Source organism: Aptenodytes forsteri, unplaced genomic scaffold (assembly GCF_000699145.1).
Source record: "Aptenodytes forsteri isolate BGI_AS27 unplaced genomic scaffold, ASM69914v1 Scaffold145, whole genome shotgun sequence".
NCBI classification, from domain to species: Eukaryota; Metazoa; Chordata; class Aves; order Sphenisciformes; family Spheniscidae; genus Aptenodytes; species Aptenodytes forsteri.
In genome coordinates, this window is record NW_008795122.1 from 4,544,793 (window position 1) to 4,565,706 (window position 20,914).

A 20,914-nucleotide genomic window follows, 5' to 3' on the forward strand; every position below is an offset into this window, starting at 1 on the left:
GTTGTTTACAGTGAATCGTGCTGACATGCAACGAATTACCTATTGTTATTCCTCTCCCCATATCCTGTCATCTGGTCTGCCCTTGGCTCTGGAATGTTTCGCTAACACTCAACCTGTTATCAGCAGTACTGCAAGTGCTGTTTTTGTAAACGGACAAATACTTTCAAAGACATTTTCCTTTTCCTAACCTCTTAGTGCTATGCTGATTGTGGAAATAATGATGTGGTGGTTTTTATTATTCAAGAAGTCTGTGTATGTATTTTAGACTTAGTAGCCGTTGTTACAACTGAGCATCTTAGTTGAGAAGTCCTCATCTTACTATTCAAGATTTCTTCTGCTTTATAAGAATGAAATTAATACAGCCGGAGAAGATTACCTATTAGAAGAGCCAAAATAAGTAGCTGGTAACAATGTTTTTTAAAAATAATTGTTCTGTGCTTTTGCCTGGCTGTGAAATATAGGATGATGTTTTAAAGCAGGAGAGGCTAGAAGTGTAATACGATGGATTGATAAACACTTCCGGGTGTAGGAAGCAAGTAGAAAGAAAGGACGGAAACAAAAACGGAGTTAAAAATGTTGCAGTAGCCTGTGCTGCATGGAGGCAGCGTACTAGATGAGATGAATTTGTGTAGGAGTCGCAAAGAGGAGGCCGGAAGTCAGTGAGTTTTGTAAATCGAAAGAGGGGATAACATCAGATTAGTAGATAATAAGATTATCAGCTGCTGGTTACAAGGCAGTTGTAACCGAAGTGTCAGTAAGGGAAGGCATGAACAGCTGAGGCAAAGAGGAATTGGACTTTCAATGTGTTGTGGTGGTAGAAGCCCAGCTTATCAGGGAAGACTGGACAGGAAGGGAGGACCAAATGATTTGATTCTCCTAACAGCAGAAGTTTTCATTAAAAGTTTATGCTGGAGTTTCTCCTCTTACAAGCTTTTCAACAGTTTTGAACATTTCCAAAGCAGAAGTACCTTTAGTTGACCTGTCTCAGCGGAAGTAGTTAAAGAGTAGTTAAAGATACATTTAGGTGTATTGTGAAGTAGTAAAACTAGCCTGGACAAAGTACTAGTTTATAATGGCTAAAACACAATAAAAGGGATTGGCTAGATGACTAAATATATGTTGTCCTCCTCTTCCTTCTATGATTCAGTGTTTTATTCTGTACACCTAGTATTCTTTCAAAACATGTAATATTTTAACACGATCATCAGATGATGAATTGGTTCACCTGCCCCAGGTGCAGCATGTGCCAAACTCAGGAGTGCATTGTTGCCCTCCTCCCTACATCGACAGCTCAGAACGGGATATAGTAGAACTGCTTCAGAGAAACGCAGCAAAGACTTCTTTATCAAAGACATGGGATAGTCTCTGTCTAAGGAATCGTGAAGTAAGCCAGGATCTTTTAGCATACTACATTAACATAGCAAAAATTGGTTTGAGAACCACGTGCAGTGTATCAGCACTTCAGTAGAAAACTGTCCAAAGAAGGATTATGAAAGAGGCCTGATATTTTGGAAGTTTGAAAAGATAGAATTAAGTCAATTTTTTGTCATTAAATGTGAACATTGCAAGTGAAAGATTATAATGCTGTGTCATCTGCCATTAACATATCAAATTAACTGAAGACTGGTTTAGCTACTGTGTGCATCTCTTGGGATTAAAAATGCTTGAAAATATTTTGTCCTATCCTCAGAAAACACAAAAAGTTGCTGCTACAAATTATTTTAAAGCACATTTCTAATATACACTGTAGCAAATATTAGGTTAATCATCTTCTATATAACAGAATTAAAAGCCAGTATTTCTTGAAACTGCAAAATTAGTGATCAGAATTCTATGATATCTATGGTCCTCTTCATAGATCAGTACCAGAAAAGGCAGCCGCTGTTCATTTTATTTAAAGTAAAAGTTTGCACATTGACTGTAAAGCAACCCAGGTTCTGGCAGTAGCATTTCAGAGGTCTGCTGAAACTTAAGCTGTCAGTGTCTTTGATTTTCTACATTTTTTATGTCCTTTACGTTTTTTTATTTCTTCTACTACTACTCTTATTCATTTTCCTGCTTTTTCAGCACTTTTTGATGAGAGATACAATTTACTTCTGTGCATTGTTGCTACCTTATTTCTTTTTAAAGGACATTTTATGCCGCTTGGCCTCTTGTTAAAGCTTTAGGTAAATCTTGACAGGGGCAATAGACTTGAAACATTCAATCTAAGGAAAAGGTTTCAAAGGGAAATGCACAGGTATTCTGCTAAATTTCTTTCTACTACTAAGCCCTGGCTGCAATGTTTGTGTAGTTAACATAGAATAAAACTTAAATGGATTAAGAGACCTCCTTTTGCTGTGACCCTTGAAGAGTTTATAGATCATGGATCATACTGCCAATTTAGGCTTGCCTCGCTCCTGCCTCCAGCTCTGCTTGCTGCAGAAGGTAATTAATTTTCCTTCAACAGCAAGTTGTTGCATAGGAACCAGCTAAAGGGGATTGACCCAGTGCATGGAGAGAAGGATGGCCACTGTTGTGAGGAGTTCGAGTGTGCGAAATTTGCTGTGTGAAATCATGGTTGTATGGCCTAATCGCTTGTACCTATCCCGTGCTGAACATCTGAACATCCTGTTACAGCAAGACCAGGACAAGACAGAACCATTTTTGCTATCTAGGAATCCCAGTTCCTAGATAGGGACACACAATTCCTAGGTTCGCCACAAAAGACACAGGTATCCTAACATCCGGTTTGTGTTCAGTGAGCATCATCGAATATTACATCACATTTTGCTTTTATTTTCAACAAGACTAGGATATCTGCTGTTCTTCAGAGGACCACTACTGAATTCAGTACAGGGAGGAAAAGAAAGGAGTTACTGATGCTCTAGTAGTTGTATGTGGGGAAAGTTGATGGTTTCACTTATTAATAACTTTTCTAATGAGCTCAGTAAATGTGATGGAGTTCTAGAGTTGATTTAGGTGGCTACTCCTGTTTTCTCGGGGGGGTGTTTATTGAATAGTTTGTATGAACAAATTTCATCCTATCATTTGTGATCTAGTCAAGCTGATCAGAAAAAGGACTGGTAATCTGGTATATTCTCTGCTAATTAAATGACAGATTTGAAACAGAAAAATAATAATAATTTTGCTATCAGTCATTCATATTACAAATTACCTCAATTTGTTCCTAGGACTTGGAAGAATTTTGCTTCAGATTTTGCATAAACCATTTAACTGTTGTTACACAAACTCAAGGCTTTGCAGAAATGGACCACGACCTCCTGAAAAACTTCATTAGCAAAGCAAGCAGAGTGGGAGCATTCCGAAATTGAGGTCTGACTACCACCAAGCTGAAGAGCACGTCCTCTTCCCTCCCGGAAATACTTCTCCCTTGGAGAACTTATCCATGGTCAGAATGTGCAAAGGTTTGGAAAGAGAGACTCAGTGGCCATCAGCTTAGGAAATGTGTAAAAGTCTGCTAACATATAGGTTTCGTAAAGATGGCTACAGTGTAGATGTATGGTGTGAGTTCATGGCCAGCAGTCAGAATTTAACAACAAAAATCTAATGCCGTTACTACCCTTTCCCACTTAAAGTCAAGCAAACTAAGCTGTCATTATCTCTTCTGTCTGTTTTGAGCTTTTTCTTTTTTTTCTTTTTTTTTTAAACAACCTGCATTTGGATTTTATGGGACAGTGACCTGTTTGCTGCTAAAACTTTCATAGTATACTTTTAGCACCAAACTAAGTTAATATGCCATAGTGGGCTTCTTTTTGCCTGGTTTATCATCTGGTAAAGATACAAACTTGTTTTTCTGAACATATGGTAAAGTAATATAAATTCTTTAGGATGAGAGGCTTTCTGATTCCGGTAGGAGGATACGTCTCACCTGGTGTTTATTTGGAGTGTAAATACGTAAGCCATGAAGAGCTTCAGCTGGATATTACAGTTTTGAGTTCCTGGCACTTATGTCCATTGTTCTAGACAGAATTAAAAGAATCTTCCTTTCCATTACACCAAGCACATTCCCTGGCACCCCAATGGGCCAGGAAGCAGTCACAGCATTTGTCTGGACGTGAATTATTGTGCTGTTTTGGTACTGAGAAAACCATCTGGTTTCTTGTTACCAAGAAAAAGAAACCCAAACAAAATCTCAAGGAAAGGGAAGTTCCACTTGAGGTTTGTTTATTCCTGTCTTACTACCTATCCCCAGATAGATCACCTTAAGAAAAACGGAGAAAAAGATAGTTTTGAAGTGATAAAATGGGTCTTACAATTAAATCGTAAAACTCACATTATTTTCCATGTGGCAATAAGGACACCTTGTCCACATACATTGTTTCAGGTTCTCCTTTGGTCAGTGCTGCGAGGTGACCATACCACTTACTTTACATGCCTGTTTTAGGTGAGAGGAGTTGCTCTCTAGACATGCCCCTCTCTCTCATCACTGACCATCGGGGGGACCAGATGGCTATGGTAGAGTAGATGCTTAATTTCTAACTGGCTGAAGTGAGTTAGGATGAAACCCCACTCAGTGCTGCACGGAGGGAGGTTTGCCCCATTACAGAAGATGCTGAGCTCGTGAAGCATTTACTGGAATTTTGTAGTAGGCAACTGTGAATTGACCCTGAGAAATTATTTCTCTTAAAATTTTGACTGGGTGAAATGGCTTTAAGTGCCTTTTGTAGTATTTTACAAATGGAGAAGGCAAGAAGCTGGATAACCAGGCTCAGTACACTAATATAATTAGTCATGCGACCTTCCTTCAGATCCTTGCTATGCCACAGAATCCTTCGATGACTTTTTCTAATCCTCAAATGTGGTTTCTAAGAACCTAATTCCCTTAAATGATCACAGCCTCATTTCCTCATTTCTAAAGTAGAAATAACTGTGCTTTATTATATTGGAGGATCATTTCTCAAACAATCCTGTTCCGTGAGGAGGAGGAGGAAAAGGAGACGCATATCCTCAGAGAAGAAGATGAGAAGTAGTGAGTAGTGCCTCTCTTGACATCAGTCCCTGCGGGTGTGAGTGGAAGGCTGAGGCATGCAGACAGCAGAATTTACTTAGGAAGAGGGCCATAAGCACGTTATTTTGGAAAATGCTGTAGTAAAAAATTACTTGTGTTTGAGACTTTTGCCTCAGACTCTCACTAGAAATATAGTGGATTATCTATTGCTAGCAAGTGTGTTCTGCCACCCTCTCAGTGATTAGTACAACTTCCTCCAGCAGCGTAAGTTGTGTCAGTATTTCATATTCAAACAGAACTGGTCAAAAACTTTCCAGTACATAATGCAGTTTCATCAAAACCACAACTTCCCTGGGGGATAAGATCAGTTTTGACAAGTTTGTGCTGAAAAGCACTTGACTCAGGCACACAGACAGCGGTTAATGCAGGCAGTAAAACAGTATCATGGTAGGGCACAACTTTACTGCAAACCTTGTATGATATAGCCCAGCACAAATCATACCAAAGCACAGACACGGGCAATTCTACGTAAGCCAAGGCTGGGTAATTCCAGATGTTTTGATTAAGCCAGGGATGGCTGGAGTGAAGTCTGCCCCTTTCAGTCCTGGGCTCAAGAACTGCCAGATTCACCTGCCAGCATTGTCTTAGCCGTAGCAGCACACAGAAAGAGGGTGTACCACCACAGCCCGACCTTTGGGTAGCAGCTTGTACTGGATCCTGCCCCACATACACAGCACTGCGCTGGCACGCAGCCAGCCGCACTAGGAGATGGAACCAGCTGGGCACCCGTGCCACCTGCAACGGCCTTTCGGTCACTGGCCTCCGCAAGAAACGTGCAAAGAGAAAGGTCTCTCCAAATGTTTCTGTTGTTCTACTTAAAGAACCAAACCAAAACTGTAAATGTGAAATGGGTGTTTTTAACTCAACATCTGATCAAAAACATTCTCTGCTCAATGAAGAGCCTGGCTCCCTGGAGACACCACTCCCTGAAGTGATAGCACTGGAGCGTGATGCCACTCTCCTTAAGCTGGCTCGAGTTCATAACACGGTGGTTCGACAACTACTGTCGTCAAAATGGCATGCTTTCTTAGCAAGGCATTTTGGGCTTAATATAACCAATAGTGCCATTTTTTTTCAATTTATTTCCTTCCTGCTCATAATCGCCAACCTACTGTACACGTTGAAGCCTAGCTGCAATTTCAGAGTAATTGACAAAGCCTGTAATTTTGAGAAAAAGCATCTCTGGAGTGAATGAGGGCGATTCTAAAGATCCAATGTGTCAGCGTTGGCTTTTATTCATGCAATATGTATCATCTGACCTGGATGTGATAGCATTACGTCCCTAGAGACATTTATTTATTTAATTTTTTTAACTTTCATTTGCATGCACTTTCCTTGGCACTTAAAGGTCAATGTTTAAAAAAACATACTGGCTTAGGTGGTTAAATGTTGATGCATGTATATAAATATGTGCTTGAAAACCCAATCATGGGATGTTTTAGAAGAAATTAGGGGTGCATTTTACCATTGTGAGATGGTCTGCAACAAACTTAAGTTTGTGGATCTTGTAGGTTAAATACTTTACTAAGTATTAAGTATGCAAGTATTGTTCTGTTTTAGGACACCACAGACGATAAGGTATTTGCTAAAAAGTGAAAATAAGGTCAAGCATAAACTGTATCTGGGGTTTACATAGAGAGGGATGTCCCACTTTGCAGAAGGGGAACCAGGTGGCTAACTTTGTGAATCAAATGGAATTTGAAAGAAAAAAGACATGACAGGGATAGGGTCATTTAAAGGTTAAGTTACTGAAGCTAAGAGCCAGCACGGCATTGTCATCTAGTACCCACCTCTGGAGTTTTGTTACAATGCCTGATGATAACTATGTAAACTGCTGGTTTTATATGATCTGAACAATTTCCATGGGCTTTCCTTGTAGAGCAAAGCATTTAATTACCCCATAGAGACAGGCCTCATTGGCTACCACCTAATGATGTAGAAAGCTTACAGCCTGAACATAAAATTATGTTTTGATTTCTTGTTTCTTTATAAACTTGCCTGGTTTTAATAGACCATTAATAAAAATGTAATATTTAAAAGTATGAGTGGGATTTTTTTCCTTTCTTTTCAGTAAAAGTGAAGAAAGTCTGACGCGTGTAATCTGAGTTGACTATGTAGTTAGTAGTGTGGGAAAAAAAGAAATAAAACAGAGATAGTATTTCAAAGAGATATTTTAAAGACTATTTGTGTTCTTCAGGAAATAACTGCCACTAGATAAAGTATCTGTACGCAGAACGAAAACCGAGTCTGCAATAAAAGAGCTGGAGAATTTGCGTAAGTGTATTTCCACCTTTCAAATAAATTAATGCCCTAGTGACTTAATGATTAATAAAACTGTCCTCAAAACTCCAAGAATTGTTTTTGAAGCAAATGTACATTATGACCAGCTTATTTGTTACATTTTACAATATTTCAACTTGTACTTTGCACCAGCATCACACAGCTGTAATCTTCTCCAGCTCTTTCACGTTTGACACAGGGATCTTCCTGCAGCCACTCCTGTACCTGAAAACATGCAGGGTACACATCCTGTGACATGTAAGAACAAGCAGCGTTTGGAAACAGGGGACAGCAGCCCGAGATTAAGGTATAAAACTGCAAATAAAGAGGCTGGGAGTCAGCTCATCCGTCTCGAGATGGCTACACAGCCAAGCCAGTAGATTAAATTCCCCTTAGCGTCAATGGAGAGAAACAGGCCTCTCCGAGATGCGTTTCACATGACCTCATTTTACCCGTACAAGTTTTACAAGACAAGTTTTCTCCACAAATGTACGTTTCTCCACTGTGACTACAAGAGTTTGATCAGTGGTGCGATCTTTACCATTAGGCACCTGAAACGCCCATCCCATTTTCTGTCCAACTCTTCTGCTCTGAATTCCAATTCTCTTTTTTCCTGAAACAGTGTCAATATTCCAGCCCGTTTTGAATACAAGGTCTCGCTATAAGAAAGGTACTCTCAAACACAGTAAGATTTTCAAAGCTGATTAAAAGCCGTTAGTTTCAACACACATTTATTTGCATATGTATCTGCTTAAAAATAAGACTCTGAAAATGTGTTTTCAGAGGGGGCGGGGACTGGCAAGTCAGCCGGTGCACTTTGTGCTCTAAGCATTGTCACGAACGCCGATGCTATAAATAGCACTGCAAGTTCAGCAGTCATGAGTCACAAGGCACCTATGGACTCTAATAAAGCAATGACAGGGAGCCTGCGAGGCTGACGTGCCTACAGCCAGATACCCGGCCCAGAAAGCCACGGCGGCTTACACCGGAGTTTTGACATCCTGGGCTGTTTTCAGCAGCTCCGAAAGCAAAAGAATCGATTACGAAAAGCAGGGTGGTGAAATGATGGGGACGCTTCTAAATGCTTCTCTGCAGGACTGCCTCAAGCACCTCTACAAGGGCTGTGACAGCATCCCAGACCACGATACGGGCCTGCGTCTGCCAGAAGTGTTACCAACGGTGACCCTGGAACAAAAGGGCGGGTGAGAACATTTCCAGAACGTCCTACGGAAACTTCTGAAGGTAACGCCAAGCCCAACAGCGCAACTATTTGGACCTCTGCACCAGTGGGGAATCACTGGAGGTGGAGTGACCTCTGCTTGTACCAGCTGCAGAATCATGCTGGAGGCGTGATACAGCAGGACATCATTACCGTATGAAGTCGCCTTCTCATCTAATAAAAGAAAATTACCAACTATAAATCTTTTAAAAGCTATTTTATTTATCTTGAAAGGAGAGAAACTGATTAGTTGTATAAAATATTATCATACATTTGATGTAAAGCCTTCAGTCTGTCTGAACAAAAAAATACGTTGTCACAGTAAAGAAATAATACAACTGCTTAGGTCCTGGACTCTGTAACGTCACCCCTCTAGCCAAAGGGTCGTGGAAGAACCTCAACAGCTGTAACAGAGCTTACAGTCGGTGTACCCCAATGTTAACCTACCTTCTGTCTGTAAAACTGCAAAAGGTGAGAAAATAAACATAAGGTACTCTAACACTTCTGTACGTTTTTCAGGAAGAAAGTTCAAGCCATATTGAGACTAAAAAAATAACTCAATTTTATTTTAAAATTCATTGACAAATCAGTGTGCTGCTCGTAGAATTTTTAGTAGCTCTAGGATTAGCATCCGTTCAAGGCAAGAACTGATCTTTAAAATGTACTAGTGTAAGTATTCTAGGTTCAGCTAAACAATTTCTAAATAAGCTACCTGGAGAAGATGTTTTAAAATGTTTGCATAATGAATAGCAGGCTTGTCTACTATAACTGTTTTAATTTAAGTAGCTGCGAAAGCTAAATTTCATAAAAATGGGTAATTTTAAAGCAGGACTTCATTTATTTACTTACATTTTAATCCACTGGAAGTAAAATGTGCTTTCCTTAACTGACTATTTTGCAAACCCTTTATCATTGCAAGAAAAATGCCAGTATCTGAATCGGTAACTTACAAACATGTAAGCTGAAAAAAAGTTGTGGGGTTTGGGTGGGGGGTTTTTTTTGCTAGTTGTGAACAGTTCACAAGTTGCCTATTAAACTCTGCCTTTTCAGTAAAAGAAGGCAGACTGATTTTCCCAACATGGGCTCATCAAGTTCGGCTTTTGTGCAGTCGCTGCAGTAAGGCCAACGGGAGATGCCCTGTGCTTTTAGAGACCAGGCTACTCTTACCTGGAACCCAACTGGAGACACTCAGCTTTCAGCTAGAGGAAACAGGTTTGGTGCCTGTTTCTCAAGCTGTTTGGCTTGGCTACAGCTAGGTGGAAACTTGAAGAAATCAGGAAAATTCTACATCATTAGAATTTTGAAATCTTACGTGTACCAGGTGGGATGCAGGTTTGGGGTTCTTTCTTCTTTTTAATAATTGAGATTTTCCAAAATACGAAAGTGCACATCGAGTACTCTGCATACGGGAAGAAGCTTCGGCTTCTGGGAGGAATCTCTGCGGGATTCATATTCCATGAAATTCAAACCGATGGACAGCGTACCTGCCCTCTGAAGTTACACTGAGGCGAGAGCTGGGGAAGGAAAACTACAAAACGCTAAATATCGGTTTCAGTAGTACGGCTCCATAATGAGTTCACTTTGAATTCAGGTTGTACTGCTAATGCGAGGCCCTGACTCTGCGAGGTCTATGACTGCTGTGCAGTTTAAGTTAATGGGAATTTGATGTGCTAATTATATACAGAGACAGAAAGCTTTGCAGTATCTGGCCCCTCATTTTCAAAATTTGCAAGTACTGAAAATCTAAAAAATGAAATCTAAGAAACAAAATTAGTGCATTTCAAATCATTCTAGCTAACATTTTGTCTTTAGACAGAAAAATTCAATCCAAGCAGACTGAATTGGCTTAAATCAGTAATGTTGCAATAGGAAACTAAGACACCTTCCAAGTCTGTTTTTAAAATCCTCAAAAAAATATATAAATTAAATTCAGTGGCTTACATTGTATATATGCTACATCATAAGGCAAAGTATCATGAAAAACATGTAAAAATTTAAAAAGTCCAAATGCTTTCAACTAGCAGTTCGGAATAAAAAGCAACTAAAAAGGCAACTCAATTAATGAAGGCTGTAAAACAAAAACAAGCTAAGAGGGCCTGCAGTGCAGCCCCTGGTCCTGAGAAGAATCTCACTTTTCTTCACTGGCTGAGGTATCGCTTCCATCGTTCAGCTTCTGCTTTTGCATTCTTGTTCGAGTAGATGCTAAAAAGAAATTAAATACTTTCTTCAGAATTACTTCGGACATGATTATTTATCGTAAAAATTGGTAATGACACGAGGAATTGAATTACACTATTCTAAATAAAACAAATCCCACATTTTAAAAGTAAACACGTAATTCTGAGTTGCTTCAGCAATTCCTGCTCAATCTCACACATCTTGAATTCGTTCCACCCATTCACTGAAGTTCTCACTGCTTCTGTACCCTCACTTGGCCTGTTTCCATCCTCAGGGCGGGCAGATGGACCGCTCCACGCAGGGATCTCGTCTTGTTGCCAGGCAGATGCAATGGGCTGAGCAGTCCCCAACGTCCCACAGCCAGCCTGCAGAGGAAATGCCTTTCCCCCCGCAGCGACACACACTAACACAACTGGACATGAGATAGAACATCCCTTCTCAACCTCTGCCACAAGCAAACACGGGAACACTTCCCCTATCCTAAAATAAACAAGAGGTGCCTAGGTCTGCCCTCATACCTATCTTGATGAGCAAACACTCGCTAGGTAAGAATTTTTAATGGGCAAATCTGCTCGGCTACAGAGCTCAGATTCCACCAGAGAGTGAGAATGCCTGGTCAGACCAAGTGTGTTCCTTCTCAGGAGTGGAAAATACAACCCAGATGTGGGGACGGGGCCGTTTTGCTTTTCGTGAGCTAGATTTGAGTTTCATTTGACAAACAGAAAAGTGATCCCATAAAATCCAGAAGAAATGCTGATCCGCGGTAGAAGAAAAAGCAGTCTCAGGCATGTTAGTATAGAAGACAGCAAAGCAACATACAAAATTACATACAATTTTCCTGTGTATATAATTTTCCTTTACTATACTGTAATCGCCTAAAACGGTGTTCTGGTCAACTAAATGCTGCTGCAATTACTACTGATTTCTACCCGCAAGCTCTCAGCTAAGGCTCTGTCACTGGAACAAATGGGAAAGCCTTGGCAAGCATTTAATACCATTTCAAGAATTCTAGCGTTTAGGAAGAATGTGTCATCCTCATTTTCTTATTCACATGTAATACAGCATCTTCTATGCTGCTGTGCCATTTAATATCCTCAAAACGGCTTTTGAGGATTTCCATTTTATAATCTGCATTTTCAAGATTAAATGGAGCAAGTACAAAAAACTAAGCAAGTTACTGAAATGACATCTATGTTGAGCAATATTTTTATCTGAGTGGGCATAAACTGTTTTATCCAAGGCACTCATTGCTGTGCAATTAATGAAAAAATAATACTCACTCATTTCTGCAAGCTTTTGTTGGAACTTGGACTCCTGGGGTAGGTGTTTGCTGCAGACAGAAAGCATATGATTAAGCGGAAGTTAAAAAAAATAAGTTTTTATCCTCATAACCTAACTTTAAATCAAGGTTAGTTCATTTCAGTGTTCTTGCCGTCTCTTACAAAGATGCAAGCTCTTTTTTCCTCCACACTAAACAATCAAGAGTTGCTTGATTTCTCATAGGTCTAAAAAGTTTGGGTTTTGTTTTTTAAAAGACTGACTAAAGACGACAGCATGGTTTAGCACTCAGCAGTAACACTGGATCGCTGGATGTACAGGCACCACATAAATCCTTGCTTGTGACATCAAAGCATCTAATGGAGAAGTATTATGTTACCATCTCTCATTTAATATACTTAATAAAGTTCACAAATTAACAGAAGTTAGGATGTCAGGAAGAAGTTAGGATGGAAGGCCCCGAGAACCAAATATACGCGAGTTTACTGAAAAGCAGAGAACTATCTCTTACCTTCCATCTGCTTCGTCCTGCCCTTCTATATCAAAGCGCAGCCTCTTCAGTGGCTTAGGAGCAGCGCTTACTTCTGCGCTGCGTTTTAGCTGGCAGTCACTGTTGCACACCATCTGGTTTATTTTTTGAAACTTTTCAGAAGTCTGAATTTACAAGAAAATAAGGAAAGAATTGCCAATAAATCCTGAAACTACTCAAACTTTCCAGATTATCCACTAAAAAAAATTAGGAGTTCTAAAACTCTGCAGTTTAAGAACTCTATTTTCTTTCAAAGCAACTAAAATAAAACGCAAAACATTTTATAAGTGAAGTCTGGGTATTTGAAAGGAGTTAACAGGATACCCCTCTAATCTTTGTGCTTACAGATTCCATAAAACGCTACGTTAAATTAGAGACACTCTGGCCAGTTCTACAGGTGTCAGCAGGCTACCCCATTCCTCCAAAAGTTACATGCATTCAAGACCAGACATTAAAAATGTTAAAACTCACCCCAAATGATTCACCAATCGACACCAAAATTCTGTCAAATGAAGAAGAGAAGTGTTTAAGATTACGCTACATTTAACAATGATAGATGCATCCACTAATTTGCACAGCTTAGCGTAAGACATTAACAAAGTCTCTTCCCTTCTCTCCGCATTAACAGTGCAAACCCAGACTGCATTTCACTATGTTGAGACCGTCCACGTTTCCATTCGGGCCAGTGAATGCTGAATTGCCAAATCAACCGTACCATGCAGATGGAAAAGAAACTGTGGCGTGAAAGAATCAGAGGCCCCCACAGTCCGTCCCGTATCAGCAGGAAGACACTTCAGTGCTGGGTACCCAGATAATCATCCTTTTATCATTACCTTTAGGTGTTTGGTAATCAAAACCATGCAGGACTTCAACCTAAAATGCACACAGTGGGCCAGGTGCAATGGGACTCACTTGATCCTAGTTTGAAAAACCCACTGGAGACTTGCACATTTGCCGTCATCCTCGTCTGCTAAGAACTAGTGACCAACGGTTTGAAATCTTCTGCTCAGTCAACTGAACACTCTGAACCATTTTGTTCCAAAAAAGTATTTTCTCTTTAAACAAGTGTACAAAGCTCATCTATGTTTTTCAGGAGTGTGATCCAGAGTCAAGCCAACAACATTTAAGCAACTAGGTCAGAAAACCCCTCTTGGATGTGACTATTCTGAATACAAAAAAAAGAAAAAAAAAGAAAAAAAACCCCCAAACTCCTTGAGCACGCTGACTCAACTGAAACAGAAAAGCGCTCAAAGATGAATAAAGATTCCAAATACAGGACAAAAACTTTTAACCAGAAAAGATATAATAACCACAGACTACTGACAAACTAGACTGCGCCGTTTTCTAATTTGCTTCCACTAAAACCCCCAAAATACCTTTAATTTAGTCAAAGAAATGCTTGTCAGCAACCTACCTAGACCTTGGAGTCATCTTTGTGGGTGACTGAAACCCATCGGAGAATTTGTATGGGCTCTTCAAGGGTGAGATGTAGATGTTATTGCCAGCAGGGACACGCCGAGGAGAGTTGGAAAACTGGTACGGGCTGCGAGGAATGTGTGGGATAGGTGACAGAGTGGGAGGCTATAAAAATAATAAAAGAATAGTAAGGTTTTATTGTCTATCTATTCCTGTTCTATTATATAATTAATACTGAACACAACTAGCAGCTTACCCTGTTGGAGGCATACTGCAAAATGTTCGTTTTCAGCTTCTGCATAAACACCAAGTTGTAGAAAAAAAAACAAAAAAAAAACAAAAAAAAAACCCCAAACTCCTTGAGCACGCTGACTCAACTGAAACAGAAAAGCGCTCAAAGATGAATAAAGATTCCAAATACAGGACAAAAACTTTTAACCAGAAAAGATATAATAACCACAGACTACTGACAAACTAGACTGCGCCGTTTTCTAATTTGCTTCCACTAAAACCCCCAAAATACCTTTAATTTAGTCAAAGAAATGCTTGTCAGCAACCTACCTAGACCTTGGAGTCATCTTTGTGGGTGACTGAAACCCATCGGAGAATTTGTATGGGCTCTTCAAGGGTGAGATGTAGATGTTATTGCCAGCAGGGACACGCCGAGGAGAGTTGGAAAACTGGTACGGGCTGCGAGGAATGTGTGGGATAGGTGACAGAGTGGGAGGCTATAAAAATAATTAAAGAATAGTAAGGTTTTATTGTCTATCTATTCCTGTTCTATTATATAATTAATACTGAACACAACTAGCAGCTTACCCTGTTGGAGGCATACTGCAAAATGTTCGTTTTCAGCTTCTGCATAAACACCAAGTTGTAGAAGACTATAATGGAGTCATACTGTTCTTCCCTGATAAGAACACGTTTGAAAGTCTACATAGAGTGAGAAAATCATACACAGTAAAAAAAAAAAAAAAAAAGACAATTTTACATTTGACAAACTCATAAAGCCATTCAAAAAAATCTGTGTTAGATACAAGCTAGGATGGCATATGTATTGTATGCAAGCCATTGTAATTACTATTTAGAACTGTTTTAAATTGTTTCTTTTTTCCAAACGTGTGAACATCAGTAGAGGCACCTACTTAATTAACTGACACAGCCCCTTAGTGCGAATGCAGTTCATCAGTACTTTAACAACGTTTTCCAAATTTAAGCTCCATTTACTTTCACACACACAATTGTCAAAAAAAGGCTTCGCCACTGTGCACACCTTGCAAGGCTAAAAAAGTCATTACTGACCTGATGTTCAAGTGTAGTTTGGGGGTTTTTTTGTTTTAGACAAACAGAGAGAAACAATTAGTTTATAGCATTTTTATGGAAGGATGACATTAAAGAATTTCCATACCTCTTGGTTTGTGTTGGGAAGCTCCTTGTATGCCGAAACTATTATTTTAAATCTAAGATCTACATTCTTTACTTTGCATATGCCATACATGGAACACATCATAATCTATTAAAGAAACAAGAAAAGACAACCGGAAATGCAGAAAATGAATTCAGCTTCTTCATTTCAAGTTAAGAAATCAATTGATAAGCTTTCTATTACTGATTGTGCTCTGCAAACTAGCATGCAACTCAACTACATAAGAACTTCCAGAATATAAGTCAACTACTGTTCCCTCCATTTCTGTATGACAATCAACTAATTGGATCTGGTATCTTCTCAAACTCATGTCACATGCTGCAATTTTAGGGTAGAATAACAAAACATTTATCAGCCACACGTATTGTCTTCCCAAAGAAAATCAGTATTTTCTATTTTCTTATGCAAATTATTAGAAAATTTGGTGTGTCTTCATTATTTTGAAAATAGCTGTAAATGGTATTTGAAGATCCCACAGTAACTGCCAGTACTTAAGAAAACTGAGATGATAGACTTCACTTTAAATTAATTTCTCCTTTGAGTGATCAGTAGAGAAATAAAAACTCAGATTACAATTTCTAATGGCTAAAGAATGTATAAGGAACATTTTGTTAAGGAGAGTCTTTTTAAACGTTTTAAAACTTTTTTGTCAATGTTACCTGGTCCAAGTGCCTGTCTCTCATAAGTTCATACTCATTTTGCAGGGTGTGCTGGAAGAGGGTCCAGATCAAGGGTTCCAGGTCAGGATGTTCAGAGAGAAGCCGAAAGAACAGGGTATGTAGTCGAAGATAGGCCAGTAGATACACTTGAGAAAGAGAGAAGAAAAATAAACTGAAATGGTAATAATAGGGGTATACAAAATAAAAGGAGCATGATGGAGGATGGACAGCAATTAAACGTTCAGCGTCTCCCACTACAAGAATTACGAGCCATCAAATGAAGGTAGTGGAAGCCAGGTTCCAAATAAATGGGAAAGATTCTTCAAACAACAGGTAGTGGACACACGGAAGTCCACACCAAACAATGCTGCACACGTATGTCTATGTTGATTCAAGAAGATGCTGCAATTAGGGTAGAATAACAAAACATTTATCAGCCACACGTATTGTCTTCCCAAAGAAAATCAGTATTTTCTATTTTCTTATGCAAATTATTAGAAAATTTGGTGTGTCTTCATTATTTTGAAAATAGCTGTAAATGGTATTTGAAGATCCCACAGTAACTGCCAGTACTTAAGAAAACTGAGATGATAGACTTCACTCTAAATTAAGTTCTCCTTTGAGTGATCAGTAGAGAAATAAAAACTCAGATTACAATTTCTAATGGCTAAAGAATGTATAAGGAACATTTTGTTAAGGAGAGTCTTTTTAAACGTTTTAAAACTTTTTTGTCAATGTTACCTGGTCCAAGTGCCTGTCTCTCATAAGTTCATACTCATTTTGCAGGGTGTGCTGGAAGAGGGTCCAGATCAAGGGTTCCAGGTCAGGATGTTCAGAGAGAAGCCGAAAGAACAGGGTATGTAGTCGAAGATAGGCCAGTAGATACACTTGAGAAAGAGAGAAGAAAAATAAACTGAAATGGTAATAATAGGGGTATACAAAATAAAAGGAGCATGATGGAGGATGGACAGCAATTAAACGTTCAGCGTCTCCCACTACAAGAATTACGAGCCATCAAATGAAGGTAGTGGAAGCCAGGTTCCAAATAAATGGGAAAGATTCTTCAAACAACAGGTAGTGGACACACGGAAGTCCACACCAAACAATGCTGCACACGTATGTCTATGTTGATTCAAGAAGAGTCTGAACAAGCATTTGGAACACAAATCTACTGAGAGTTACTAAGTGCACATCACAAAAGGCTCAGGAAAACCCCTGAGCTGGAGAAAGTCAAAGCTTGGGAAAGCATTCAGGGGAAGCAACATATATGCTTGCCCATTTCTTAAGCTTCCCGTGACATCTATTTATGGTCACTGCTGGAAAAAGGATACTATGACAGAAGAACCCTCCATCTGAGCCCATATGGCCATTCTCACAATCAGTAGATAAGTGTTCAGTTCAATCTTGCAGCGTGCAGAACGCGTGCGTTAACCTGCTGGCATCGTTTTACTATTTCTTCCAACGGCAGCTGAGGGTTTGCATGGTGTTCACTACAGATTCTATTATAATCTTTTAAGAAATGTTGAGCTCCAAAACCCAAAAAGGATAAACAACGAGAGGTAACTTTGCAATTTCAGCATGTACTAAAGTAACAAACCTTTTTTGTAGAACAGAGAGAGGGAGGTAGATTTCTGTGGTTTCTGTGTTTGGGGGGTCGCAGCTGGCTGACCATCTGGAGTGGAAGTAGCACTTAGAGGAGGTGCTTTCTTCTTAGGAGATCTCACAGGAGAAAGATAGCTGGAGATTCAGCATATATTAAGCATTTCAACATCACAGGATAAAGGAACAATTTTATATGAATAATACTTGCAGGAACTCTTCCCCCATTAGAAGAAATTAATTGCTACAGTAACCTGTTATTCCCCTATCAGGAATTAAAAAATCAAGTTATTGATTAAATACCTGATAAAGGGACTTAATTATTCCTAGACAAGTAAGAAAACAGTTTGCAACTACAAGTTTGATAGGGCTTGGAAAAAAAAATTTCAGAATTTGATTTAGCTAAATTTACATGTATAATAAGCAGCGGCAAATACAACAGTTCAACAAAACCTAAGTACCAAGCCTAACAAGTAGGAAAACAGAATACAAGTGGATTTAAATATTAAGGGCAGTATTAACTTCACATTTTACTAGACCTCAAGCACGCATGTCACTTACAGGTCTGCTGCAGTGTGATTATGTTGGAGAGGCAGATTGAGAGTGGAAGGGGGCTCAGGCTGATCAGTTTGGCCTTCTCGTTCTTTTGACTGCTTGATAAGATGGAACAGAGGTGACCCCTAGAAAAATGACAGTAACAGTACATTATACTGAGAACAGACAACCACACTGGATGGATTTTGTTCCTTCTTCTCTAAAAACAACCCCCAAACTATGATCCTAAACAGAAGATTAATCCTTTGAAATACTTCAGAACACTCATATTTTGCCAGATAAATTTGAACTATTTAACTGACCAATTTTACCTATTAAATACCAAACACTTTTTCTGTTTCAATAGCAGTCCATTAGATATAGGCTAACTGCAGAGTTGAGACATAGTTGTATTCTAGAGTCTCTTATTACTTCCTATTAAACAACCATTCCTGAAAAGAAGAGCAAACAATACAAGAAAATACATAAAAGGTCACATTTCCAGAAAAAAAACCACATTGGTGACTAAAAGTTACTGCTGTATCTACTGTCAATCCATTTCTGCTACAACATCTACCCAATATTTTACACATGATAATATACAAACACGGTCATAACTCATCTAACTGCACTGGGGACTATTCAGATCTCTACAGTATCACGTTCCAGAGCTACCTCTGGCAAGAGTTATAGTCCCTCACATTAAGTCTCTGCCCTCATGCCCAAAAACAAAAAACATTTTTATTTTAGGTCAATTATCAGTATTTTAGGCAAGGCAGCTGGAATACATCTGAACCTACTAAGAGCTTGAGGTAGGAGGCGATGCAGGGAGGATGTAAGTGGAATGGAGAAGGTTCTGGCTGAAGCAACATTAGTACTACTGCTGACATTAGTAATAAACAGCAGCCTTACAGAAACAAAATGTCAGGCTTTTGCTGCCTGTGTGTGATGTACAGAGTAGAATTATGCTGAAACAGCAAGACTGCATGGGAAGATATTTTGGTACCGTATTTATAATTAATTTTGAAAACACAGGGTTGCTGGCTTCTAGTTTTTTATTTTCTTTAGACAGGAGACTCAACCTAGAGCATAAAGTTGCCTTCCAATAGTGCAGCATCAGAACTCCAGAAGCAACAGAAGAACATCCAATTAGCAAATATCTGCCTTCTCGGGGGGGAAAGCAGTGTCCATAAGACTGGGAATGAAGTGGGCAAAACCAGACATGCAGGATTTTCCTCCAAATGATCCCCTCAAAGACAGCAGTAAAATCAATGAGCTCAACACTTTGTACATAATGCATCGTCTGATTGTCCAAGGTCTATTTGATCCTACAAATGCATGTTACTAATATTAAGATATGATGGCACAGATGACAAATCTGTAGCTGCAATAACAAACAGGAGCATAGCATGCATGTAAAGCAAGCTGCATCACCTGGCTAAGGCAATAAGAAAAGGCCTAGTAAAACTCGACTAGATTTACTAGAATTAAAACTAGCATTAAGACTTTCCCCATTTAGCCTTATTTCTAAAAAAAGAACACTTTTCTTCTGAAGTGCAACAACTAAAAATTCAGAGCAACAAGATGAGAGTGACTTGAGATTTACAATTTTTCACACTGTGTAATTTTTAAATTATGATTTTGGCAATACTGGAGCTGTTTCATCCATAACAGAAAAACATCAGTTACTGACTCATAACCACATAGTTATTTCTCCATCATTTCTGAACCAGATCAGCTCTTGGGCTGGTTTGCATCATCTTTCCCTGGACTTCGGAGTGCACGCACTTCCCACTTGTTTCTTTCAGCACTGCCCTTGCTGGAAATGCAGAGACATGGCCTTCCCCATTTCTCATTCTTCCAGCCACTTGGCCTCTTCCTTTTTATTATTCCCATCAGCGTTTCACTATGCTCTGAAGAATCCAAGTTTCTTTCCCAGAGCAATCACTAATTCATTGCTGAAACGTCTCTTGATTCCTTGACTAAGAGTGAATTCCGCGTCATTCATTTCACATTTTAGCTATTAATGACTGAGGAAGTATTGTTTTCAGTGAAGCATCAGTAGGAGGAAAAGGGGTTGATAAAGAGGAATGAGAGGTCAAGAAACAGAAGCAAAAGTTACTATTTTTGAAGCCAGCACTTAAGACCAGCAGTTCCAGGTCCTCTCTCAACCCTGCTCCAATTTTCACTACACAGAGTTTGATTTCATTAGATAAGGTGAGGCGACACAGCAGCTTGCTACCTATGGAAGAGACCTGCCTACTTTTGCATCATTTCCACTCCTCCTCTTCCACTTGCCAGCCTTGACAATCAGTCAACCTCCGCATAAGTCGATTCAATGCACTAAACCAGCAGAAAGTTAACAGAAAAACCAAAACCAGATTCAAGCCAGCTCTGCAGAGAATCACAAGCAAAGCCAGACAGGCATTAAGAAAAGGCAGGGCAGCAACGCCACGAAGGTTGGGAGCAAAGCAGGAAAGAGCAGAAAACAGGGAGTATGAGATGTCCCGCATTTACTGACAACAACCTGTTCAATCAGCTGATTGGCATGCAAAACTTGACCCTACAGGAATTTATGAAACCTACCGCTGCTTTCCATCAGTTAGATGAACTACAGTTAGCAAGAGGATATTCTTTGTATAGAAACATCTACTTATAGAGACCGAGTAGCAATGTGTAGCGAGTCCAATACATCTTTTTTTGGCTCCTACAAATACTAATTGACACTGTGGTTACAAATGTGTCAAGATAAACAGGGTGTTGTCACCCAGCTGGTCCCCAGAAG

At 39.4% G+C, this 20,914-nt stretch overlaps 2 protein-coding genes across 2 annotated transcripts in view; one reads left to right on the top strand and one right to left on the bottom strand.

The window, feature by feature from the left end:
* Window positions 1-3,314, top strand: part of LOC103897176 (RCC1 and BTB domain-containing protein 2) — a 28,108-nt gene extending 24,794 nt beyond the window's left edge. Inside the window, exon 12 of the mRNA XM_009277151.1 lies at window positions 3,174-3,314. Within this exon, the coding sequence (XP_009275426.1) occupies window positions 3,174-3,314 (141 nt within the window). The remainder of the gene's footprint in view (window positions 1-3,173) is intronic.
* A 5,396-nt stretch (window positions 3,315-8,710) lies between these two features.
* The window catches only part of LOC103897200 (retinoblastoma-associated protein-like), a 29,148-nt gene continuing 16,944 nt past the window's right edge, over window positions 8,711-20,914 (bottom strand). The window contains exons 2-11 of the mRNA XM_019471493.1: window positions 18,157-18,275; window positions 17,594-17,733; window positions 16,738-16,883; window positions 15,320-15,424; window positions 14,731-14,844; window positions 14,473-14,639; window positions 12,967-12,997; window positions 12,478-12,620; window positions 11,969-12,018; window positions 8,711-10,712 (exon numbers count right to left, since the gene is read on the bottom strand). Of these exons, the coding sequence (XP_019327038.1) occupies window positions 10,639-10,712; window positions 11,969-12,018; window positions 12,478-12,620; window positions 12,967-12,997; window positions 14,473-14,639; window positions 14,731-14,844; window positions 15,320-15,424; window positions 16,738-16,883; window positions 17,594-17,733; window positions 18,157-18,275 (1,089 nt within the window). The 3' untranslated portion in view covers window positions 8,711-10,638. The remainder of the gene's footprint in view (window positions 10,713-11,968; window positions 12,019-12,477; window positions 12,621-12,966; window positions 12,998-14,472; window positions 14,640-14,730; window positions 14,845-15,319; window positions 15,425-16,737; window positions 16,884-17,593; window positions 17,734-18,156; window positions 18,276-20,914) is intronic.